The sequence below is a fragment of the Hibiscus syriacus genome, unplaced genomic scaffold (assembly GCF_006381635.1).
Source record: "Hibiscus syriacus cultivar Baekdansim isolate YM2019G1 unplaced genomic scaffold, ASM638163v2 tig00111582_pilon, whole genome shotgun sequence".
Classification (NCBI taxonomy): domain Eukaryota; kingdom Viridiplantae; phylum Streptophyta; class Magnoliopsida; order Malvales; family Malvaceae; genus Hibiscus; species Hibiscus syriacus.
This window is the reverse complement of record NW_024063126.1, coordinates 11,702,614-11,729,621: the sequence shown is the minus strand read 5'-3', so window position 1 is coordinate 11,729,621 and position 27,008 is coordinate 11,702,614. Positions and strand designations below refer to the sequence as shown.

At 36.3% G+C, this 27,008-nt stretch overlaps 1 protein-coding gene across 1 annotated transcript in view; it reads left to right on the top strand.

Moving 5' to 3' along the window:
- Nucleotides 1–3,719, top strand: part of LOC120165318 (DNA-directed RNA polymerases II, IV and V subunit 11) — a 29,746-nt gene extending 26,027 nt beyond the window's left edge. The window contains exons 3-7 of the mRNA XM_039174865.1: nucleotides 2,275–2,357; nucleotides 2,450–2,539; nucleotides 2,658–2,736; nucleotides 2,849–2,944; nucleotides 3,483–3,719. Coding sequence (XP_039030796.1) covers nucleotides 2,305–2,357; nucleotides 2,450–2,539; nucleotides 2,658–2,736; nucleotides 2,849–2,944; nucleotides 3,483–3,515 — 351 coding nt within the window. The 5' untranslated portion in view covers nucleotides 2,275–2,304 and the 3' untranslated portion in view covers nucleotides 3,516–3,719. The remainder of the gene's footprint in view (nucleotides 1–2,274; nucleotides 2,358–2,449; nucleotides 2,540–2,657; nucleotides 2,737–2,848; nucleotides 2,945–3,482) is intronic.
- The last annotated feature ends 23,289 nt before the right edge of the window (nucleotides 3,720–27,008 follow it).

Below are 27,008 nucleotides of genomic sequence, written 5' to 3'. Positions count from 1 at the left end.
TTTTATAGAATGGCAATAAGACCAGCGCTGTTGTATGGATCAGAATGTTGGGCAACCAAGAAGGATCACGTAAGGAGGATAGAGGCCGCAGAAATGAGAATGCTTCGATGGACATGTGGTAGGACTCTGTGGGATATGACGACAAACTCTGCTATTAGGATGTCCTTGGGGGTGGTGTCTGTTTCCAAAAAATTGAGGGAGGGAATACTACGGTGGTTTGGGCATGTCCTTAGGCGACTACCGTCGGATGCGGTCAGGAGGGTAGAGTCGATTACAGTCGACGGTGCCAGAAGGAAAGGACGACCAAGGAGGAAGTGGGAAGACTGCTTGAGATCTGATTTGATGGAGTTAGCCCTTACCGAAGACATGACCTCTCATAGGAAAATATGGAGGCTAAAAACTAGGGTAGTCGAGTAGTGTGGGTCACATCTATAGGGTGTATCATCTCTGTCTTCTTTTAATGCCTTTGTAGTAATTTCCATGACTTCTACTTTTTATACGTTTCTGTTATTGGTATTTATGAAGGATTGGAACTGGGCTTGATATCGTTGACGTTTGTTTATCATTCTCTTCATGTTTCCTCTTTTAAATTTAGCTGGGTCTTATGTTTCTGTCTATATGCAGAGATTCTTTCGCAGGGATTATTTTACAGGGATTAATTCCCATTACAAACGCACATATGATTTTAATGACTGCATATGAATACTGTTTAGCTATGTATTTATTTATACATGCATTGCATTTTATCTATATTTTTAATTTTCTGACTGTCGGAGGTCTTTCACGAAAGCTACTCCCAACCTGGCGTTGGTAATGCCTACTACCCTACCTCCCCCTTACCCCATACATATGGGAATTGGGTTTTGTTGTTGTTGTTGTTGTTCTTAACCAGGTGATTATGATATTAAAACTTTTAATGAAAATAATTAGAATTTAAAGATTCTAAGGTAAATCGCTTTATTGGTTAATCATTGAACCTAAAATTATTTCTTATTGTCTTCTAGTGTCTTATACGTGTAATATAAGTATTATTCAGTTTAATTACTTTTCATCGCATTTAGATCGAGTTTAGAAATATATTAATCTCACACCTGTATCCAAACATATTGATCTATGCATTAACTAACGCCAACATGTTCCATAAAACATACATAAGGTAGTAATATATTAACTGGATTCTCGAACCATAACAGTTAACCAATTAAACTCTATTTGATCGCCCTCGAACTTTAATTCCACGTCCCATAATATCGCAAATACATGGAAAACCAATTACATTAGAAACGTAACTTAAACGTGAATATTCGTATTGAACCTGGAGATAAAATGTCGAAAACAGCTTATCGGGATTGGATTTGGAGAAAAAGACTTTGGATTCGGACTCAGGACGTTGAAAAATAATAAAATATGATTTTTCAAAAAAATTGATTTTTTGGTAAAAGTCAACAGTCAAAGTCAACGGGTTGACTTGGACGAGTTTACAATCTAGGTTGACTCAGGCGAGTTGACTCAGTTCAGACCGATTTGATTGGACCGATTCAGTCTGACTAGACCAGTTCCAGAAACCTCCTGGATCGACGGAGGAGCCCCACGCGCACGCGGCGGCGCATGACTGCTCGTATGGCAACGATAGGGCCTGAGGAAAATGGCCGATTACTCCTTAAACATTCTCACACCAAAACAATCTCAAATTAACTCAAAAATCAAACCACAATCAAGCCAAACTCAATTAAAATTAATAAGGATAGAAAATGTTTACCCGTCGTCGAACAGACAAAACAACGATGATGGACCGATCCACTGACTGGTCTTGACTGGAATTGCATATTGAGTTTAATGATGCAGGCAGTGTTGTGCTCAGGTCACGTAAGTGGTTGGAATCGACGATTTTCAACAGTGAAAGTTTGGTTTTCGATGCTACTTCAAATCGTTTTCCACTGTAAACGACGACATTTCTCAACGAAGTGGGAGTCAGGTTTCGTTCGTAAGTCACTGATGAACACGACGGTGGTGGCGATGATAGCCACGACATTTCTGTAATAAATTATTAATAGGAGCCTAGTCTAGTGGCTAGAGCATGGGTTCAAGCCACTAAATCCCCATTTTTTATTTCTCAACTTATTAGAATAAATTTACCAACGATTTCAAAACCGAGATGCAAACTTTTAAAAAATTATAATTTGGTCCTCAATTTTCATTTAATTAATTTTTTTGGGTGTTACACAAAACGATTTCGATTTGTTTCCAGGGGCGCAGTAAGAGCAGAGTTTGCAGAGAAGACGAAGAAAAAAGAGAGAGGAAGCCATGAACGCCCCCGACCGTTACGAGAGATTCGTCGTCCCTGAGGGAACCAAAAAGTACACTCTTTTTTACCCCATCTCTCTTTCCTTGAATCATCTATTTATAATTTATCACACACTGATACGTATTCGTTGGTTGAAAATTTTAGGGTTTCTTACGAGAGAGACACCAAGATAATAAATGCAGCGACTTTCACTATTGAGAGAGAAGACCACACCATCGGCAACATTCTTCGAATGTACGCTTCATTCTATCTTCTAACCTTTTAAAAATTCGTCTCTTTTTGCTTATTATGCTTGATTAAGCGGCTAAGTATTTGTCTTTCCCCCCTTTTGTTAATGATGCTGAACAATCAGGCAATTGCATAGAGATGAGAACGTTTTATTTGCTGGTTACAAGCTTCCTCACCCTCTTCAGTATAAAATCCTTGTTAGGGTCAGTCTTTTTATTTGTTGGATAGGGCTAAACGCTTTTAATTTTTGGATTTATCGTATGCATTTGATTGCCTTTTTTTTGGGGTTTTAACCGATTTGATGTAATTCCATAGATCCATACGACCAGTCAGTCTTCTCCGATGCAAGCGTATAATCAGGCAATCAATGACCTGGATAAGGAACTTGATCATTTGAAGAATGCATTTGAGGTGTTATATTTGTTTTGTTTTTCCTTTCATAACTTATTAGAATTACTATTAGTTTATATTCCATTTACATTGAGGAAATCGTAGTGCTTCACGAAGCCGTTGTATCCAACTGCAATGTAGTTGAAAGTATCTAACTTAGGATTCCATTAAGAAATTCAAGTGCTTATACTGCTGCATCTCCAAATTTATGATAATTGCCTAATATCCCATAAAAGATGTACCTTTACTTGTTGTAGACTAGTCGTTCGTGTTTTTATGTAGTTTTGCACATAAAATTGGTTGCTTCACTTCTTCACTAGAATGATATGCTTAAGATGCATTTGCAAGTATCTGTGACAATTAGGATTATAATTCTCTCTCTCTATCTCACACATGCACACACACGTTCAGAAACTTTCACATATATAGCATTTTACTTAAAGAGTCGAAATAGTTTATTAATATGTTAATGTTAAAAACCATTCTTTATTTTCATAGTTTCGGTGAGTGCCGTGCTTATATTGAGCTTCATCCTCACACTTTGTGTTTCGATTTGTAGAATGAGGTAGCAAAGCATGCAAGGGACTTCTAATGCATGTTCGAGGAGCTAACTTAACTGGTGCTTTTGGGTTTTGAGTTGAAAAGGAATTGAACCAAAACCTTTGAGACATATTTCTCATTTGCAGTTGTGATGCAATTAAAAGCTGCAATGCATGTTAGGGAAGCTTTTGTAATGACACTATTATGTAGTCTGTCTCAAAACTGTTCAAGAAACAAACCTTATCCATTCTGTATTTATGTTTTTGTCCCAATTTCGGATATTGTTTTCAATTGTTAAGTCCTAGTGTCAATACCGTATTTACTCTTGCAACAATAAGAGAATATTGCCCCTCGATTAGTGTAGGTCTCTTATGAATCTGCAAGATGCCTCTCATCATAAGCAACTTTCCCACCTGCTACATTTCTCCCTTAGAATTGAACAAAAGCACTCGTCATCAAGCTTCATCTCTTTTCCTTGCTCTGCTATACTTGCTCTGTTAATCACTCTTCGTGGTGCATGTTCTGAATCTTTGTCTACTAGGAATCTAATTACTGTGAGCTTTACTCCTGAATGCCACGCTGCACGACCAGCACAGGCTAGTGCTTCTCGATCATCTTTAATACGGAAAGTGCAAGCACTCGGCTCGGCTTGATTGCTGCCCTTCTCCTTGCTTGTTCTATTATATGCTTCACAACAACCGGTGTGTGCACCACGGATAAGAATATCACGGTCACCACTGACACGTGGTGACATCGATCCTTCCTTGCTGCCATTGAATTGAAATAAGGAATCAATTTTACTTTACTATTCTTTTAGAAATGTATCAGTTTTGGTTGGAAAAGCTAACCCTGAGTTCTTCAACGGCCAGGTATAAGTGGAAATGACCCTTTGCCGTCAAGAGTAATCCCACTGCTACCAAATAGGGGTGCACAAAAAATCCGAATATCCGATTTTGCGAAAAAAATATCTGAAACTGGATTTGGGAAAAACCGGTTTTTTTTAACCGGATCGGATTTTTTTAAACCGGTTATTTTAACCGGTTTGGAGAAAAAAACCTAGACGGTTTTTTTACCGGATAAAAAACTGGTTTTTATCCGAAAAAAAAACCGGTATGGGTTTAAAAAACTAGCCGTTAATATAGCAGTTGGGGGGGTTTTGTGACCGTTTTTTTCTTTAAAAAATTACCATTTTACCACCCTAAACATGTATAAATAGGTTGAGGATGTATTTGGTTGATTACAACTTTCTCAAATCTTATTACACAACACCTAAACATCTCTCAAATCTTATTTTTGTAATTTTTTGTTCATCATAAGTAACACGACTGAATCTTCCGTCGGGGGAAACCTTGAAGTCGTGAGAGTGATCGAACACACTCGAAACAAAGATATTTGGGATCACTACGATTTATGTGAGATGTCAAATGGCTCAAGGAGGGCGCGTTGTAAACTTTGTATAAAGTTTCTTGCATCGGAAGGAAACACAACGTTGAAGAACCATTTGACAAAATCATGCAAGGCACTTCGCTCAAGATCGGATCCTAGTCAATTGAATCTTACACCGCAAGGTGGTGTTTTTGTTTACGACAACGAAAAATTACGAGAAGCGTTTACAAAGTTCGTGATTGCAAAAGCATTGCCGTTCGACCACTTTGATGATGAAGATTTCACGAAAACAATTCAACAACTAATGCAACCACGTTATACTCAAGTAAGTCGTACTACCCTTAGAAGAGATGCTAAAATGTGGCGTACGGCGAGGGAAAAAATGATTTTAGGATTCCAAGAACACCGTTATGGTGTGTCGATTACATGTGACGTTTGGAGTTCCCCTCATAATACCGGAAATTCTTTTTTAGCCGTTACGTCACATTGGTTAGATCAAGATAATTGGCAAATGATGAAAAGAACAATCGCGTTTGAATTATTCGGTGAGCTGCATACCGGTGCTAATTTATTTACACTTTTAAAAAGGATAATTTGTCTTTATAAATTAGAAAATAAAGTTTTTTCTATATCCTTTGATAATGCATCGAATAATACAAACGCGGTTCCAAGATTGAAAATATTACTTTCACCGATTTTAGACGGTGCGTTTTTTCATACCCGTTGCGTTGCACACATAATTAATTTATCCGTGCAAGCCGGTTTGGAGGTTATTGAGCCGATTAGATTAGAATTTAAAACAATGATAAAATCGGTTCTTTGTAACAACAACAAAAGACTAAATGATTATAAACGATTTTGTAAGTCCGTTAATAAAAAAGCTTTGGGTCCTAATTTGGATTGTCCAACTCGTTGGAACTCAACTTGGATGATGATGCATATTGCCTTAAGGCAAAGGGAAACATTGCAAACATTTCACGATCGACCTTTCGAGAGGGGTCATGTCCCAAACATTTATCCGGATTCGAGTTGGGAAACTATAGCCAAAATAACCGATTTGCTTGGGGTTTTTAAAAATGCAACAACTTTTTTATCCGGTGTTTATTACCCTACTAGCCCGTTGGTTCTTAATCAAATATTTTTGTTGGCTACCCGACTAAATGACTTTGAATTTGAAACCGAAGTTTTTCAAGAAATTGGCTTTGCAATGAAGGAAAAACTTTTAAAATATTTTAAGGAGATTCCCCCCATTTTTACTTGTGCCGCCGCTTTAAACCCAACGTTAAATGTTGGCGGGGTTGAAACACTAATTGAACAAATTGCGTTTGCTTTTAATCTAACCGATGATGAACCCAACTTTGTCCAAAACCAAATAAATTATTTTAACAAATGTTTTCGAGACATGTTTGCAATTTATTTAACTAAATACAGATCAAGTAGTGTAATACACGATCAAATGAGAATGAATGCGGAATCATCTAGTAGACGTCCAAGTAACATAAATTTGAATCTTTTTAACACTCTTGTAAATTCCCAATCCAAACGATCACGTACTACCACCCCAAGTAGCAAGTTGGGAAATTACATGTCATGCGATTTTCTATCAAAAATGACATTTGAAGAGTTTGAAAGTTTGGATATTTTGGCTTGGTGGAAAGAAAAGGAAGCACAATTTCTGATTCTAGCCGCCATGGCCCGTGATTTACTAACCGTCCAAGCTTCTACGGTAGCTTCGGAATCCGCTTTTTTCTGTTAGTGGCAGGGTTATATCGCAACGGAGATCAAGACTAAGTCCCGAGTCGGTGGAAGTATGCATTTGTTTAAAGGATTATTTGGATGGAGCGGTTCGTAAGCAACATATCACCACCCTAGAAGATGCAATTGATGCCGATTTGGAAGCAAACTTACATATTGAAGAAGTCGAACTTGGAATATCCCCTCCAAACGAAGAAGGCGAAGATGATGAAGAAAGAGCAATGTAGTTTCAATTATCGTAAACTTGAAGAACTTGAAGTTTTAAGTATTTGAATTTATCGAACTTGGAAGTTTTTAAGTATTTGAATTTATCAAACTTGGAAGTATTTAAGTATTTCAATTATGTTGAGTTAATCGATCGACGGAATCGGCCAAGAGGGGGGTGAATTGGCAATTAAAATTTCGGTGGAAGCTTTTGCAGAAAATTGAAAAGATTTGCACATCGATTTAGAGTGGTTCGACTTTCTCAATCAAAGTCTACGTCCACTACCTTAGCTATCCACACTAAGGATTTTTCACAAATTCACTAATTTATCTTTCTTTTGAGGACAAAGAGTAACCTTACAAACCCTCAAGAATTATACCCCAAATTCTTGAGAAAACTCTCTCCCAAAGAGAACAATACAAATTTGCAAACTTACAAGGAAATCCTCACAAGGTAGATTGTTTGCACAATTCTAGAACAAAGAAAAGAACACTCAAAGATGAATACAATTGAGCACAATATGTATTCTTGAAAGCAAAATGAATATTGAATGAAAATAGGCTTGAAATGCTCAAACTTGAGGTTTGATGCTTTCTCTTTGATTCTCTCTTGATTCTAGTTGCTTGATGTTTCTTGTCTTTGATCAATGGCTTCTAAGCTTGCTTAAATACACCTTGAATCACTTCTGAAAGTTAGGGATAATTAATGAAGATAATATAGCCGTTTAAGTGTGAAAACATTTAATTAAAATGCTTGGAGCGTGGGGGAATCAGTACCCTCTCATAGGGAATCGGTTCCCTAAGTGTAAAATTCAAATATTTCGACCGTTGAATAGGGGGAATCGGTACCCCCTATGGGGGAATCGGTTACCTCCGAGCATTCTGGAAATCTCGAAGCCAAACCATTCAGGGGGAATCGGTACCCCCTTGGGGGGAATCGGTTCCCTCTGAGCAATCTGGAATTTTTGGCTTTGAAATGGTTCGAAATACTTTGAAAGATTATTTTGAAATTGTTTTAAGATTAAAACTTAATTTTACACTTAAGTAAGGATTAAAAATGATTTTTGAAATATTTGGAGTAATGTTTTGATATTCGAATAATTATATCGAATATACTTAGAAAATCATTTGGAAAATCTTAAAATTCATTTAACTTAATTTGTTATATCAAAATATCAAAATGTTTTCAACAAATTATCGTAAACTTTATTGCAATTGATGACGATGTAATTTTAATAATATTAAAATCGGTTTTTTTATAACCGGTTTTTTTAAAAAACTGGTTTTTTTAAAACCGAAACCGGTTACACCGGTTAGGATATCCGGCCCTCCAAACCGGTTAGAAACCGAACCGGTTATTTTATAAACCGGTTTTTTTTCTATGGGAAAAAACCGGATCGGATAAAAACCGATCCAGATCGGATTGAAATCTGACTTCTGTGCAACCCTACTACCAACCAACCAACCTAACGTTAAGCCAAAAATGAGTGCTCCACAAACTTTGTCGATTGTTACTTGTACGATTTTTAATAACTAAACTAAACTAAACATTACTATATAATTGTACAAAAAATTAGATAATTATAAATCTAAAAGTGTCTCCCAAAATTTTTATTTTTTTTTATTGAAATGCATAGATCCAAAAATGGGCGTTTTCCAGAAATATCACCTATACCCTATATTATTCCCTGTCAGGCACCCTTCAGACTATTTTTCTCGATCTAACACCCTTTGCAGTAAGGCGCGTCACCTGCAGCGCGCTTTACGCTGATATGACGCCACGTGGGGTAAGACGCGCCCCTGCAGCTTGCTTTACACTGATATGGGTCAAGTGGTGTATAGCGCGGGACAAGGGCCGCGCTTTACCTTTAATGTTGACACGCGTCAGAAAGGCGCGCCCCCTGCGGCGCGCCTTAGGTTTAATTACCCACCTACCCCGGTCATTCACACCCTACCCCCTCCCTATAAATACCCCCATTCTCAATCATTTTCATCACACCAAATCCTCTCAACTTCTCTCAAATACTCTTATATTCTATTTTAACTGTTTAAGGTATATTTTATTATATTTAATATTTTGTTTTTAATTTATTTAAGTATTTAAGTATTTAATATTTTATTTAATTAATTTTTTTTGCAGATATAAAATGGAAAGAGGTCTACCTCGCTTTGATGGAAATCATATATCGCAACATTTTATTGATACGGTAACATTTTAACGTTTTAATATAATTTAAATTATTAGTAATAATTTATTTATTTATTTAATGCATGATTATTAGTTTAAAAATTAATTTTTGTAATTATTTAATTTTAGGAGAGGGGTCATGTATTAGATCCTTTTATTAGGAACCTTAAGTTAGTGATACCTAGCCGTGTCTTGTTGTATTTAGTAGAGGCTGTATTCGGTCACATAGGTAGATATGAGGGTAACTGTAAGATAGAACCATACTTTATTTCTGCCTTAGTGGAGCGGTGGAGGCCGTAGACCCACACATTCCATCTTCCGTGCGGAGAGTGCACGATTACACTTGAGGATGTTTCTATTCACCTGGGGTTTCCGGTGGATGGAGATGTGATATCGGGGATGGCGCACGATTCATGGACGTGTCCCGAAAAGTTTTAACGGTGGTCGGATATCGTTAAATTTGTTAGATGCCAATTTTCGGGAGTTGAGCGAGGACGCCTCTGATGATGAAGTTAAAATGTATGCACGGGCATGCATACTGCAGCTGATAGGAGGGTTGCTGATGCCGGACAAATCACGCAACCAAGTTCATTGTATGTGGTTACGACATTTTGGCGACTTTTGTCTGGCCAGATCACTCAGTTGGGGCTCGGCAGTTTTGACTTTCCTGTATAGGGAGATGTGTCGAGCCACTGACTACAAGAAAAATGCTATCGGCAAATATCTCCTTCTGCTGCAGTCTTGGGAATGGTATCGATTGTCCTTTTTATGTCCCGTTGTCAATAACCCATTCGTATTTCCGCTACTATTGAGGTAATTATAAAATTGATTTCGTATATTAATCATTTTATACAGTGTATAATAAATTTTATTTTCCTTGAATAGGTGGTCTAGTGATAGGAAAAATCATCAGGAGCTACCTGATAATTTAGAAAAAAATAGGGTGTTAATCGATCAGAAGGCTGGCACATAGGTATGCATTTTAATGTTTAAAAATCGATTTTAGATTAAAGTTGTATAATTAGATTATTATTTTGATAAAAATTATATATATTTGTTTTAGTTTGAATGGGTGACATATTCTAATGATGATGTGAAGATGGTGATCCCACCTGAGTTGAGGGGCACATTAGATGTTTGGATGACGATGGTCCCTTTGATCTGTTATGCGACCGTCGAGTGGCACTCCACTGATCATGTGCTCTGGCAATTTGGTTGTTTTCAACCAATTTCGGAAGCACCTCGCAATATGGACGAGTTGCATAGCACAGATAGACGCGGCAATATCGATACAGATTGGCTGGTGAGGCATCATGAGTGGGTCGTGCTGTGGGAGGATCGACATCGGCGCCTTCCCCATAGAGAGCACATATTTACTAACCTCTTGATGGTTACTGAGGGTTATTATGAGTGGTTCAATAGTAACAGGAAACTGTTTCTGCTTTCCGAGGATGCACGAGGGTAGACTTTTCAGCGACATCGATAGAGACGTTCACCGACACAGCACTATCGTCCCTCGACTCGTGGACGGAGAGTAGGTGCTTCCGGTTCATCCTCAACTGTACTAGCAGGACCTTTACAGTAGCCACCGTCTACAGCGACTTACATACCGCAACCATATGTGATGTCGCCATCGTCGTTCCCTTACCCGATGCCGTCGTCGCCACCGTCACCTGGTTTTATGACCCCGCCACCACTATCGTCACAGATTGGACTTGAGGTTCATATGTCCACATTTTGGCGAGTTCAGCCTCATAACCCATGGTCACAGCACATAAACCTCCTGTACAATTTTCACACTCAGCGATGTCTGGGTTTTATGAGTTTTCACAGTTTTCACAGGCCGGTGGGATAGTCAGTCATACACCTCCAAGATCCTTATTCTATGAAGATGCTTCATCGTCATCAGCTCCTCATCAACCTAATGTAGCTGCTCAGGATGACGACGACGACGACGACGACGATGGTGATGATGATGACAGCGAGGAGTCACAACCACTGATACGAAGAAATCCTTCTCGAGACCAACAACCACCGCCCTGCGGAACACATTCACGTCGTAGGCATCGATGTATTTTGTTTTTTATTATATTTGTATTTAGTTGTTTATTGGAATTTTTTATTGTAATTTTTTTATTATTTATCATTTAATACTTACTTTATTTCATTAATTTTGTTGGATTTATTTTAATTTATTTTGTAAATTTGTTGGACTTTTTGTTAATGTATTTTGGTTAATTTTGTTTATTACCATATAATATCAGTTATTGTAATTTGTTTATCATTTGCCATTTAATACTTATTGTAAGTTTGTTGTATTTAAAATTATATTTAAATACCAAATTGTTATAGTTTTGATAAAATTTAATAATTGTGTTCGATAACTTTCTTCAGTTTGTCACTTATTGTAAGATCGAATGACATTAACTTGAAGTAAATACAAATTAAAGTACATGAATCCTTATTTGATAAACAACTATATCAGTTCCTCATCAATTGTTACTTGATGACAGTAGAAGTGGACATGTTTTTCTAGTGTGTCATGGGTTTCTACAATGCCCACATCTTCTGTCTTGTCTAGATCTTTCTCGAATATCCATTCTACAATGAATTCGATTGGATTTTGGACGACCACACTCCCTCAATAAAGTTGGATTTGGTACAATCAGAAGTCAATCCTGAACCTCATCAGGGTCTTTGTCATTACCTATATGGGAACTCAAATTCGTATACCTTAAAAACTTCAGATAGTAGGTATACAGGATCCACAAAACAATTATAATCTTGACGTGTATGCGAGCAAGCTGCTATTATATGAGAGTATGAATACTTCAGAGCTTGAAAAAACCCGCAGCCGCACGTTCTGTCCCGTAGATTTACTCTTAACGACACATCTTTAATCCCTTGAAGAGGTCGCGACAACTCTGTGATACGAAACATTTCATGTCTTCTAGAGAAGCTTACTACATACATTCCATTTGATGCAACAATTTTTTTTGTAGATCTGCAACTAACCTAGGGTGATAGACATGACCGCCTTGCATCCAGGTTTGAGCTTGTCCCCCGAGCTTTGCAAAAAGCGCCCCCAAACAAAAATATGTAGTTTTTCCAAAGTCGCTACATGTAAGTGACGTGCACCCTTTAAGGTTGAATTGATTGCCTTAGCCAAGTTGGTCGTCATATGTCCATATCGATATCCACCATCATATGCGTTCGTCCACATTTCTTTATCGATGAGGCTGATGTAATCGTATCCTTCCTCGTTTTTCTCCCGCAAATCTTGAAGTATTGATTCAAATGTTTAAGGAAGTAGTTCGTAACATGATCAAAAAAGTATAACTTACTTACTTTCTTTGCAAAATTAAAAAGATCGAAATAAAACAAACTACATCAGTTTCACTTACCCATGCGCACAATTAATTGACGCTCATAATTCTTCTTGTACCTTCCATGGTAGTTCACATCAATGTGTCGGAGACAATACCTATGTTGGACATGAGAGTATGGATACTTCAGAGCTTGAAAAAACTCGCAGTCGCACGTTCTGTCCCGTAGATTTACTCTTAACGACACAACTTCAATCCCTTGAAGAGGTCGCGACAACTCTGTGATACGAAACATTTCATGTCTTCTAGAAAAGCTTGTTACAGACATTCCATTTGATGCAACAATTTTTTTTGTAGATCTGCAACTAATCTAGGGTGATAGACATGACCGCCTTGCATCCAGGTTTGACCTTGTCCCTCGAGCTTCGCAAAATGAACCCCCAAATAAAAATATATAGTTTTTACCAAAGCCGCTACAGGTAAGTGACGTGCACCCTTTAAGGTTGAATTGATTGCCTCAACCAAGTTGGTCGTCATGTGTCCATATCGATATCCACCATCATATTCGTTCGTCCACATTTCTTTATCAATGAGGCTGATGTAATCGTATCCTTCCTCGTTTTTCGCCTGCAAATCTTGAAGTATTGATTCAAAAGTTTAAGGAAGTAGTTCGTAACCTGATAAAAAAAATATAACTTACTAACTTGCTTTATTTGCAAAATTAAAATGATCGAAAGAAAACAAACTACATCAGTTTCACTTACTCATACGCACAATTAATTGACGCTCATCATTCTTCTTGTACCTTCTATGGTAGTTTGTAGTAATGTGTCAAAGATAATACCTATGATGACAAAAGGTGGTTGCCACATAGGACTCAAAGACTCCATTGCTGCTTTGATCCTAGCTTGCAATATTTGACAGCATTAACGCACTGTGGGTAAGTCCAAAAAACCCAGTAGAATTGATATCGATCGCGAAGAACTCGATCATTATGGTATGCATAGGAGGTTTCGAAGTCCACAATTATCCTAAGATTCAACCTCTGTACCAGCCTAAACCAGCTTGGAAGTTTATTGTAAGATGCATTCCATTCACCATGAAGTTTGACAATAGCATTTTGTTTTGCCAACCAAGCTTTTTATAGGAGACAGTGTACCCATACTGCGATTGTATAGCTGAAATCAACACAACAACAACTATATGAGATCTTGCTTTTACCATGGGCATGATGGCTTGGCATATAACTTCATAGTCCAAGTTGGGATGATCTTGGTTTACCCCTCCAGCACAACATGTGTGAGGACTGTTGTATACTATTAGTTCCCATCTGTTGTTTTTTCTCTTCCTCTTCGATACGCGAACCATCCAATTACATCCGTTTTCGCGTCGGGCACAGTAGCATACATATTTTTCTGTCGTAGAGTGGTCGACTCTCGATTGAACAGAATTACAGATATTGTAATTTTTTATAGCCATCATCGCTTCTTCTTTGCTTGAAAACTCCATGCCTAAAGATAACTCACCATTATTTATTGATGAGTAATATCCATAGTTACCAAGATGAGGCATATTTTCAAATTCTGGCCCGTACATTGCACCATAATCATCTTCATACATGTGTACTAGAGGGTCAGTTTGTGCCACATTTAATGGAACTTCATCTATATTATCATCATCATCGGAGTTGAATTGCGGTGATTATGGGTGAATGAATAGTCCAGTCTCAGCACCATCTGCACCAGGCTCACGAAGCGGTTCTTCTGGTGGAGATGATGGTTCCTCCATGCTCTCCACATTTAGGTCGAAGAACCTACTACTTGCACATCTTCCCCTTGAACTAGAAGGCATATCGACATTGAGATTGAAAAAGCTCGCAGTGGAATGCCTTCCCCTAGAGCTTGAAACCATCGTGTCAAATGGAAACTACACAGATTGTTGCGTCGATGGCATCTCCATATTAAGGTCAAAGAAATTTGCAGATGAATGCCTTCCCTTGAACTGGACGCGATGCTGCCATATGTATTGTTCGTGGACCCACCTCGGTACATATCGTAAGGGGTTGCGGATGAATGTCTCCCCATTGAAATTGATCTGACGGAACCATGATGCGGATTTACCATTATGGCGTTAAAATCATTACACATTACTGTAGTTGGGCTATCAACTTAATCAACTTGTTCAGCCAGCCCATAGTGGGAGCTTAATGACTGACCCCGAACAACACGCACTTGAACAAACTTTACATACATCTCAATATCGCCGTCTGAATAATTACTTTGAAAATCAGCCATCATTTCAACATCATTATTGTTCGATAGTTCGAACGTTGTATAAGTTAATGACAACAATGGTGTTGGAAATCTGTACTGCAACGACTACATTCTTCTACTACTTCCAACATGAACCTTCCTCGAAATCTTAGTTATCAGCCTCTCAAGAGTTATGTTTCTCTTGAATGATATTTTAACACACTCATTTGATACGAAAACAACGCCGGTTTCATCTTTTCAAATTTCTCCATCATAATAAACAATAGCTGAAAGTCGCGCCATTCTTAGAGTTTAAAAGTGCGACAATATTATATCTGCAAAAAACAACTGAAACAAACTTGATTAAATAAATAATATATGAACAAAAATATAACACAATAAATTTTTTACACATAAACGTAAATAATTTAAATAATATAATTTTATATTATTACTTGCACCGCAAAATATTTAGACGTATGCTCCCGCTTTCCCCTTGAACTGGCACAGAAATTAATTGAAAACAATTATTATAATATTTTTTTCAAATAATCATAATAAACAATAAGTATAATAAAAAATATTATAAAAAATTACCTTATAACGAAAGATCGAACGAACTTCTGAATTAAATATAAGAGGATTATCCGGTGTTATTTACTGGTTGAAAGGATTGTTGTATTAATTTCTCGGTTGAGAAGGAATTGTGAGAGAGTTTACGGAGAGAGGGCTATTTATAGCCGAGAGAGGATGCTTTAAAGCAGAGAAGTCCGGGTAAATTATGCAAGGCGTGGTCCTTGCACCGAGCCTTGCATTATGCATGCCTGATAATTGATCATGTGATAATTGAAAAGCGCGGCCGCTGCCCCGCGCTATAGCCCTACGTGGCGTAAGGTGCGCCCCAGGGGCCGCGCTTTAGACATGTGTGTCCATGTCAGTATAAGGCGCGCTACAGGGGGCGCGCCTTACTGGAAAGGGTGTTAGATCGGAAAAAATAGTCTGAATGGTGCCTGACAGGAAAAAATAAAACCAATGGGTGATATATCCAGAAAAACGCCCAAAAAATGTGCCTTGAATTTTTATAATTTTTCACTTCATCTAATAAAAATTAAGTTTCCTTACACAACGTGTCACGTATGATAAATGCACATACAACTAAGAGCGGTTTTGATAAGACGTTTCCAATTAAGTAATCTTTGTCCTATGTTACTGAAAAGAATACCATTTATTTAAATACTTTTTAATATTATTTTTATAATTAATTTTTTAAGTAAGTTTTATGGCATTTTTACTCAAAAATTACCTTAACATTAATTAATTACCTGTCTGACACTGTTTCAGAAAAATTTACTGATCTAGCATCCTTTCTGACAATGTGTGGATGATGATCCGCGCCTTTCTGGGATTCTGACACGCAGTAGTAAGGTGCGGATGGTGATTCGTGCCTTTCAATTAATTTTCAACCGTTCACACCTCCCACATTAATTACCCCATCCGGCCGAACCTTTCCCATCTCCCTATAAACACCCCATCCATTCTTCATTCAAACACACCAAATTCTCAAATTCTCTCAAACCCTCTTAAAGCCAAAACCCTATTAAAGCTCAAACTCGGTCAAATCTTATTTAGAAGGTAAAATATTTTACTATAATATAATAAGTTAATAATTTAGTATTTTATTAAATTATATTATATTAACTATTTATTATTTTTTTGCAGTTATAAAATGGAAGACAGTTTGCTTCGTTTAGATGGACATCATATCTCGAGGCATTTTGCTGATACGATAACATTTTTAAATTCTATTTTAATTTTAATTATTGTTAATATTTAATTTATTTAAATTTTTCAGTATTAGTTCATATTTTAATTTCTATAATATTTATTAAATTAGGAGAGAGGTTGTATATTAGATCCCTTAATCTGTAATATTAAGTTAGAGATACCATCTTGTGTATAGTCGTATTTAGACGAGGTTGGATTCGGTTACATAACAAGATACAAAGGGCACTGTAACTTAGAGTACAACCTGATTTCTGCATTGGTCGAGCGGTGGAGACCAGAGACACACACATTTTATCTTCCGTGTAGAGAGTGCACAATTATGCTGGAGGATGTTTCCATGCATTTGGGGCTTTCAATAGATGAAGATGTACTTTCTGAGGTGGCGTACGGTGACTTGCATTCATTGTGCCAGGAGTATCTTGGAGGTGTCCCGCCTAATTTCAACGGTGGTCAGATTCTGTTAAATTTGTTGGATGCAATTTTCAAGTGTTTGAGTATCGACGCCTTGGAGGAGCATGTTAAAATATATGCACGGGCTTGCATACTACAACTGATAGAAGGGATCCTAATGCTGGATAAATCATGCAACCAAGTTCATTGTATGTGGTTGTGTCATCTCGTCGATTTTCATAAGGCTGACACATTGAGTTGGGGCTCGCTAGTTTTGGCATTTCTCTATAGGGAAATGTGTCGAGCTACTGACTATAGAAAAATGCTATCGAAGGATGTCTCCTTCTGCTGCATTCTTGGGCGTGGTATCACATGAACTTTTTATGTCCGGTGATGAAAAACCCGTTGGTCTTCCCACTATTATTAAGGTAATTACAATATTGATTTCATATATTAATAATTTTATTTAGTATATAATAAAAATTATTTCATTGAATAGGTGGTCTATCAAGGAAATATCATCAAGATTTACCTGATGTGTTGGGATTTTTGGAAGCTCGAATCGACAACCGGAATGGTTTGCAAATAGGGGTCGGAACGGTTTTGTGTTTAGGGAGTAAGGAGATTGAAAGATAGAGAATTGCACAGCGATTTATAGTGGTTCGACTTTCTCAACCAAAGTCTACGTCCACTACCTTAGTTCCTGACCAAGGATTTTCCAACAAATTCACTAATTTGTTCTTTCTTTTGAGGATAAAGAGTAAGCTTACAAACTCCCTAGTTTTTCCGGGCTAAACTAGAACCTTTCCCTAGTTTTTATACGTGCTAAGCTAGAACCTTTCCTCTTTACAAAAGGATAAAAGATGTAAACAAGAAAACCTCTCTAAGGTAGGTGTTTACAAGAATTAAGCTCACAAGAATGAAATATTTACAAGAGAAAGATGAAATAAGAATGAAAAACTCTTCTCTTGTATTTGATTGCTTGGATAGTTGTTCTCTTACTTCTTCAAGTGTCCTTAGCTTGTATTTATAGCTTGGAATGTGTTTGAAGTCATATCTAGCCGTTGGGGATGTTTTGGAGCCGTTTGAGAATGATTTTTCTGTAAAAATAGGCTGCCCAGAATAGGGGAATCGGTACCCCTTCATAGAGAATCGATACCCCTTCATAATATTCAAATATTATGACCGTTGGGCTGATGAACAGTGAGGGAATCAGTACCCTCAAGGGGGAATCGGTTCCCTTTGAGTAATCTGTTATTTCTTAGAACCAAACCATGCAGGGGGAATCTGTACCCCCTGGGGGGGAATCTGTTCCCGGGGAATCGATACCCCCTGGGGGGAATCTGTACCCCTTGGACAATCTGATTTTTCTTGAAACCCTTTAAAAAGAGAATATTTTTGGCTCGATTAAGGCTCGAAATACTTTTTAAAATTGTTTCAGTATAAAACACAATTTTACACTTTAGTAAGGATTAAAATGAACTTTGAAAGACTTGAAGTAATATTTTGATATTCGAATAATTACATCGAATATACTTAGAAAATCTTTTTTAAAATCTTAAAATTCATTTAACTTAATTTGTTATATCGAAACATCAAAATGTTTTTAACAATCTCCCCCTTTTTGATATAACAAAACATTTGAGTAATTTTAAGATTTTGAAATAAAGTTTGAAATTACTCCCCCTTACTTTAACACTTCTCCCCTTTAACACCTTAACACTTCTCCCCCTTTTTGTTAAATCAAAAAGACTCTAATCTTTGAAGTTCAAAATAACTTTGGAGAGTAAGTAGTAAATTTGACATTTTAAAAATCATTTGAAAAAATCAAAGCTCCCCCTCAATAAATGCATTCCAAATAAAATTATGCTTTTAGGATCTTGACACTTAAACAAAATTGAATTTCAACAAAGAATAACAAACATGTTAGTAGCACATGAAATTCAATACATCCAAGTCTAAAATACTTGATGCAATACCAATTGTTGAATTTAAGATCATATGCATAAAGTTTTTCAAAAATGTTATGCATTTGAAAATTTTGATATCAATTGTTAGAGAGATATCATTTTCATTTAAACCACATGCATAAAAAATTAAATTTAGGTCAAAAATTTTAATATTTATAAAATCAAAACATTTGAAAAGTTGATATCAATTGTTAGAGAGATATCATTTGCATTAAAACCAATTTTGATTAAAATTTTATTATGATGAACTAAAAATTCTTAAACATTAATATATCTTTAAAATGTTCATCATAATCATCTTTTCAACATACATGAGATTAAAACAATGATGCATAATCATTTAAAACCAAAACTCATGCATGCTTAAAATCAAATGAGCAACCAAATAACCAAAATTAAAAGTATTAAGCTTAGAGGTTACCCATTCCTTTTTCATGTGTGGCTAGAGCATCTTGAATATCATCATTTTCATCACCATTACTCCCACACACCTATAAGAGACATTTAAGTAGATTTTGGTATCCAAATTGCTTTGGATCCTTGAACGTTAGTTACAATGCAGGAACCCATACTTGCCTAATTTTAAAACGTTTTCCTTTCTTCAAAGAACAAGTATGTTCCTTATGACCATGATAATGACAATGTGAGCATATTGTCATTATTGAACTAAAGGAATTATTTAAAATAATTTTGTTTTCTTTTGTTAAGTATTCAAGCTTAACTTTTAACTCAAAATTTTTCTTTTCTAAATCATTTATTTTGATTTTTGAAAGTTCTAAATCATTTTTCAAAATTTCATTTTGATTTTCAAAATCAACTCTAGCTTTCAAAATCGATTTATTTTCAATTTTGAGTTTTGAAATTAATTTCGTATATTTGGAATTCATGGTCTTAAATCCCAAATACAACCTATTATAAGCATCTTGTAACTCATCAAAAGTAAATGAATTAAATTCATTTGAGTTAGAAGATACCTCAGGCTCTTCAAGAGCCATTAGAGACATCACCTTTGTTGGTTCTTCTTTCTTGTTTCCATGGATTTCATCGAGCTTATTCCAAAGCTCATTGGAACTTGAACATGAAGAAACTCCTTCATAGATTTTAGGACTAAATGCACACAACACCATGTGCCTGGCCTTGGCATTAAGTTGAGCTTTCTTCCGTTCTTTGTTACTCCGCTTCTTCTACTTCTTCTTTGGAGAATAGTAGCCGTTATCGATTATCTCCCATGCATCAAGATCATTGGATTGGATGAATATCTTCATTAATTTCTTCCAATGACGATAGTTGTCTCCATTGAAGTATGGAGGCTTGTCCGTTGGTAGGGAGTCTTCTATGTGGAACGAGCCGGAGGTGGAAGCCATCTTCTCGGTTGTGTTAGGAATTAGTAGAGCTTCTTTGAGGACCATCTCAAGGTGGTTAAACCTTCTTCATGAGTTAGGCTCTGATTCCAATTGTTGGGATTTTTGGAAGCTCGAATCGACAACTGGAACGGTTTGCAAATAGGGGTCTGAACGGTTTTGTGTTTAGGGAGTAACGAGATTGAAAGATAGAGAATTGCACATCGATTTATAGTGGTTCGACTTTCTCAACCAAAGTCTACGTCCACTACCTTAGCTCTTCACCAAGGATTTTCCAACAAATTCACTAATTTTTTCTTTCTTTTGAGGATAAAAAGTAACCTTACAAACTCCCTAGTTTTTCCGGGCTAAACTAGAACCTTTCCCTAGCTTTTACACGGGCTAAGCTAGAACCTTTCCTCTTACTTGTTCTCTTACTTGTTCGAGTGTCCTTAGCTTGTATTTGTAGCTTGGAATATGTTTGAAGTCATATCTAGCCATTGGGGATGTTTTGGATCCGTTTGGGAATGATTTTTCTGCAAAAATAGGCTGCCTAGAATGGGGGGAATCGGTACCCCTTCATAGGGAATCGATACCCCTTCATAATATTCAAATATTATGATCGTTGGGCTGATGAACAGTGAGGGAATCGGTACCCTCAAGGGGGAATCGGTTCCCTTCGAGTAATATGTTATTTCTCGGAGCCAAACCATGCAGGGGGAATCTGTACCCCCTGGGGGGGAATCTGTTCCCGGGAAATCGATACCCCCTGGGGAGGAATCTGTACCCCCTGGACAATCTGATTTTTCTTGAAACCCTTTAAAAAGAGAATATTTTTGGCTCGATTAAGGCTCGAAATACTTTGTAAAATTATTTTAAAATAGTTTAAGTATAAAACACAATTTTACACTTTAGTAAGGATTAAAATGAACTTTGAAAGACTTGGAGTAATATTTTGATATTCGAATAATTACATCGAATATACTTAGAAAATCTTTTGTAAAATCTTAAAATTCATTTAACTTAATTTTTTATATCAAAACATCAAAATGTTTTCAACATGATGAATTACAAGAAAATTAGGCTACTCATTAATCAGAAGGTTGCCACAGAGGTATGTATAACAAAATCTACTTTTAATTATCGTTATATAATTAGATTATTATTTTGATAAGAATTATATATATTTGTTTTAGTTTAAATGGGCTCCTTATTGTTCTGAAAAGATGATGATTTGTATCCACACGACTTAAGGGGCCAATTAGATGTTTGGATAGTGGTGCTCCCTCTGATATGTTATATGATTATCATGTGGCATCCCACTGATCGCGTGCTCCGCCAATTTGGTTTTGTACAATCAATTTCGAAAGCACCTAAAAATCTCGATGATTTGCATAGCACTGATCGACGCGGCAAAAAAAGAAGTGGATTGGCTGCTGAAGCATTATGAGTGAGTAATGATATGGGAAGATCAACGTGGGCGCATTCCCCGTACATAACCCATTTATGTTGACCATTTGACGGTTGTAGATGGTTATTACAAGTGGTTCAATAGGAACGAGAAATTGTTCTTACTTTTTGAGGAAACACGAGGCGAGAGCATTCATCGACATCGATAAAGACGTCCACTTTCACAACCCCATCGTCCCCCGACTTGTGAATGGAGAGTAAACGCTTCTGGTTCATCCTCAGTTGCAGCAACCACCGTCTACACCGCTGTATATTCTGCATCCGTTTCAAATGGCATCGCAACCATATTAGATGCCACCACCGCTGTTTCCATACCAGATGTCGCCACTGCTGTAGAGTTATATGACCCTTTTTTGCGGATATTATAGTTTTATGTTTGCATATCCAAATTGCGGTTCATATATTGGTTATTTGGCGGGTCCAATTTCACCACTGATGGCTACCGTACAAACACCTCATGTACAGTTTTCTCACTCATTGATATCTATCTTTTCGTAGTTTTCACAGTTTTCTATGAGCGGTGGGATAGTCAGTCATATACCTCTAGGGTTCTTATTATATAGAGGTGCTATATCGTTATTCGTCCCTCATCAACAAAATGTATCTGCTTCTAATGATGATGATGATGATGGTGGTAGTGGTGGTGGTGGTGATGATGATGATGAGTGATGATTCAAAATAAGTTATACGAAGAAATCCTCATCGAGACAGACAACCACTGCCTTGCGAAACACATTCAAGACGCAGACATCGATAGATTTATACATTTAATTATTTTTTTAGTTAATTTTTTTATTTACCAACAATTGTAATTTTTTTTAATTATTTACCTTTTATTACTTAATTTATTTTGTTTATTTTTTATTACTTAATTCAAGCGAATGCTTTTATTATTTAATGTTTTTAATCCATTTTCTTATATCATTTTCTTGTTTATTATTTAGTTATTTTTAATCCCTTTTCTTGTATCGTTTTCTTGTTTAATTAATCGGTGATGCTCAAATGACATTAACTTAAAGTAAATAAAAATTAAATTACAGAAACTTGGAATTCATAAACAACAACTACATCAACAGTTACTTGATGACAAAAGAGATGTACATTTTTTCTACTTTGTCCTGGGTTTCTACAATGCCTACATCTTTTGTTTTCTCTTGACGTTTCCTGAATATCCATATCACAATGAATTCGAGTGGATTTTGGACGACCATGCTCCCTCAATAAGGACAAATCTGATACAATCGGAAGCCAATTCTGAACCTCATTAAGGTCTTTCTCATTACCTATGGGGGAACTCAAATTCATATACCTTAAACACTTCTGATAGTAGGTATTCATGATCCACAAAATGGTTATAGTCTTGATGGGTATGCGATCAAGTTACTATGACATGAGAGCATGGATACTTCAGAGCTTGAAAAAACCCACAGTCGCACCATTTGTCTCGTAGATTAACTCTGAATGAGTTAGCTTGAAACCCTTGAAGAGGTCGCAGGATCTCTGTGACCTGAAACAATTCATGGGTTCTAAAGAAGCTTTTTACATACATTTCATTTGATGTAGCAATTCTTTTTTGTAGATCTATAACTAATTTAAGGTGATAAACATGACCATTTTGCATCCAAGTTTGAGCTTGTCCCCCGAGCTTGGCAAAAAGCGCTCCAAAACGAAAATATGTCATTTTTACCAAAGCCATTACTAGTAAATGACGTGCCCCTTTAATTTCGAATTTATAGCCTCAACCAAGTTGGTCGTCATGTGTCCATATCGATATCCACCATCATATGCATTTGTCCACATTTCTTTATTGATGAGGCTGATGTAATCGAATCATTCCGCGTTCTTTCGCCGCAACTCTTGAAGCTAGACTCAAATGTTTGAGGTAGTAGTTCGTAACCAGAGCATCAAATGTAGAACTTACTAACTTTGTTTCCATAAAAAATAAAAATGATTAACAAAAAAATGAACATACCCATTTGCACAAGTAATTGGCGTTCATCATTCTTCTTGAGCCTTCCATGATAGTTTCCAGTAATGTGTCGGATACAATACCGATGTTGGACATAGGGTGGTTGCCACATGGGACCCAAAGACTCCATTGCTACTTTGATCCTAGCTCCGCGATTTGAAATGACACATATTTTTTCCCTCGTAATAACATGTAAGCGTAAGTTTTGGAGGAAAAAGACCCAATAATATGTATCTTCTCCTTCAATATAGGAAAAAGAATCTGGAAGTATGTTGCGACTACCATCTTGGAAACTGCCAATAGTAAAACTTGCTTGTATTTTCCATACAAGAATGTCTCGTCGATTTGGACCATAGGCTTGCAATATTTCACAACATTAATGCAATGTGGGTAAGTCTAAAAAAAGCCGGTAGAATTGGCATCAATCGTGAAGCACTGGATCATTGTGGTATGTATGACAAGTTTTGAAGTCCATAATTTTCCTAGGATTCAATCTGCACACCACCATAAACCAACTTGGTAGTTCGTTGTAAGATGCATCCCATTCGCCGTGAAGTTTTTTAATGGCATTCTACTTTGCCTTCCATGCTTTTCTGTATGAGACAGTATAATGATACTATGATTGTATAGCTGAAATCAACACAACAATTGCTATATGGGAGCTTGTTTTTACCATGGGCATGATAGCTTGGCAGATCATGTCGGAGTCCAAGTTCGGATGATCCTGGTTGATCCCTCCAGTACAACATGTGTGAGGACCGTTGTATATCGTTAGTTCTCATATATTGTTTTTCCTCTTCCTCTTCGATACACGAACCATCCAATTACATCCATTATCACGTTGGACACAGTGGCAGCCATACTTTTCGGTGGTAGAGCGGTCGACTTTGGACTGAACTGAATTATGAATTTTGTAATTCTTAATTTCCATCATCGCTTCTTCTTTACATGAAAACTCAATTCCTTTATATAACTCACCATCATTGACTGATAAGTTAAATCCATAGTCACGTACATTAGGTATATCCACAAATTCTAGCCCGTACATTGCACCATAGTCAGCTTCATACATGTGTGCTAGAGGTTCAGTGTGTACCGTATTTGTAGGAACTTCATCTACATCATTGTCATCGGAGTCTACTTTGAACTGCGGTAATTCTGGGTGAATGAATAATCCAGTCTCAGCACCATCTGCACCTGGCTCACGAAGAGGTTCTTCTGGTGGAGATGAGGGTTCCTCCACGCTATCGACATTTAGGTAAAACAAGATGGTAGTTGCATGCCTTCCCCTTGAACTTAAAGGCATCTCGATATTGAGGTCGAAGAAGCTCGCAGTTGAATGCCTCCCCCTGGAGCTTGAAGACATCGTGTTAAATGGGTACTGCACCGATTGCATCGTCGAGGGTATCTCCATATTCAGGTAAAAGAAATTGGCAGATGAATGCCTTCCCCTTGAACTGGACGCGATGTTTCCATATAGATTGTTTGTAGACCCACTTCGGTACAGATTGTAAGAAGTTGTTGATGAATGTCTCCCCATTGAACTTGATGGGATGTCACCATGATGTGGATTTCCCATTATGACGTTAAAATCATTAGTTGGGTTGTCAATTTGATCAGCTTGTTAAGCCAGCCCATAGTATGAGCATAATGACATACCGCGAATAACACGTACTTCAATAAATTTCACATACATCTCTGTATCGGTGTTTGGATAATGATTTTAAGAATCAACCATCATTGCAACATCGTCATCGTTTGATTTTTCGAATGCTGTATAAGTTAACGGAAACACCGATGTTGGAAATCTGTACTGAAGCGAGGACAGTCTTCTAGTACTTTCAACATGAACCTTCCTTGAAATCTTCGTTATCAGCTCCTCAAGAGTTATGTTTCTCTTGACGGATATTTTGACATAATGATTTGATGCGAACACGACGTTGGTTTTATCTTCCTGGATTTCTTTATCATAGTAAACAATAGCTGAAATATGCGTCATTTTAATAGTTTGAAAGATTGAGAGTCTTATATCTACAAAAACAATAGTTGAAATACGTCTAATTAAATAAATAGTATATAAATTAAAATATAACCTAATAATTTTTTTTAAAATATTAACATTAATTTAAATAATATAATTTTATATTATTATCGTATCGAAAAAAATCTCTCGACTTATGATCTCACTTTTCAATTTTACAACCGCAAAAAAAATAATATAAAATAATTAGTACAATATTTTTCTTCTTCAAATAATCATATATAAAATAAATATAATATATTAAAAAAATTACCTTATAACAAAAGATCGAAGGAACTGGTGAAGCAAATATAGGAGAAATTCGGAACCAATAATGAAAGGTGCAAATCACCATCCGCGCCTTACTGGCGCATGTCATACCTTATTCGAGCTGGTGCCACGTAAGGGAAAGTCGCGGGTCATCATCTGCGTCTTGTCAGAAAGGGTGCTAGATCGGTAAAATTTTTCAAAACAATGCCTGATAGGTAATTAATTCATGTCAGGGTGATTTTTGAGTAAAAAGGCCAAGTTTTATTCCTATAAAATTATTAAAATTTAGAAGATTATAGTTAGTTAGGATACAATAGAGAATAACCCACATAAATTAGATAAAAATAATATTATTGAATAACTCATGTGACTTAGTGATAAAAGAAAATATTGTTTTCTGTAAAGATTCTAAGTTTAAGCTGTTGTATTTGTAAAGTATGTGCGTGTTGTCTATATGTTAAGAAAGTTATGAATATAAATAGTAAAGAGTAAAATAATATATAAATAAAAAATATTTTTTTCACTCAAATTTAGAAGTAGAACTATAAATACTCGACTCGAAAAACTAACGAGCTACTCGAAAAAATAATATATTAAAATTTTATTTAAAAAAATTAAAGTATTAATAATATTAATATTTATGTGTTGATTTTTTTAAAAATACAACATAAATATACTTATGATTCAGATTCGAGTTCAAATTTGAGCTTTAACCGAGTTAAGTTTAAGAATTTTTTATTTTGAGTTTTTTTTGAATTTTTTCAATATTCAATTCATGATTTCAAATTTAAGCCGAATTTAAAAATTTAAGGCTCGCGAGATTTTGAGCTGAGTTGATATTTATTTCAGAGTTTTTGAGTTGACTCGAGTTCAATAATATTTGAACTCGACTATAACTCGTTTACAGTTTTATTTGGATGATTTTGGTTAGGTCCGGCAGGATAGAGAATAAACAACTTAAAATAGATGGAGTATATGCAGAAGATTTGAAAAATATTATTGTAATTTTCCCGATGGACCTAGGATCCCGGTCCGTTAGAAGTTGGTGAAAGAAACACGACGCTAAATCTATATATATATATTTTTTTGACATGACTAAATCTATATTTCTTTTAAGAAAGTGCAGGAAGTGCAGGCTGTCACTGCCCTGCCCCCTGCCCTAAAACCTGCCCTTTGAATTTTTGTACATTAAATAAAAGGCTGTGTGCACTTGGGCATTT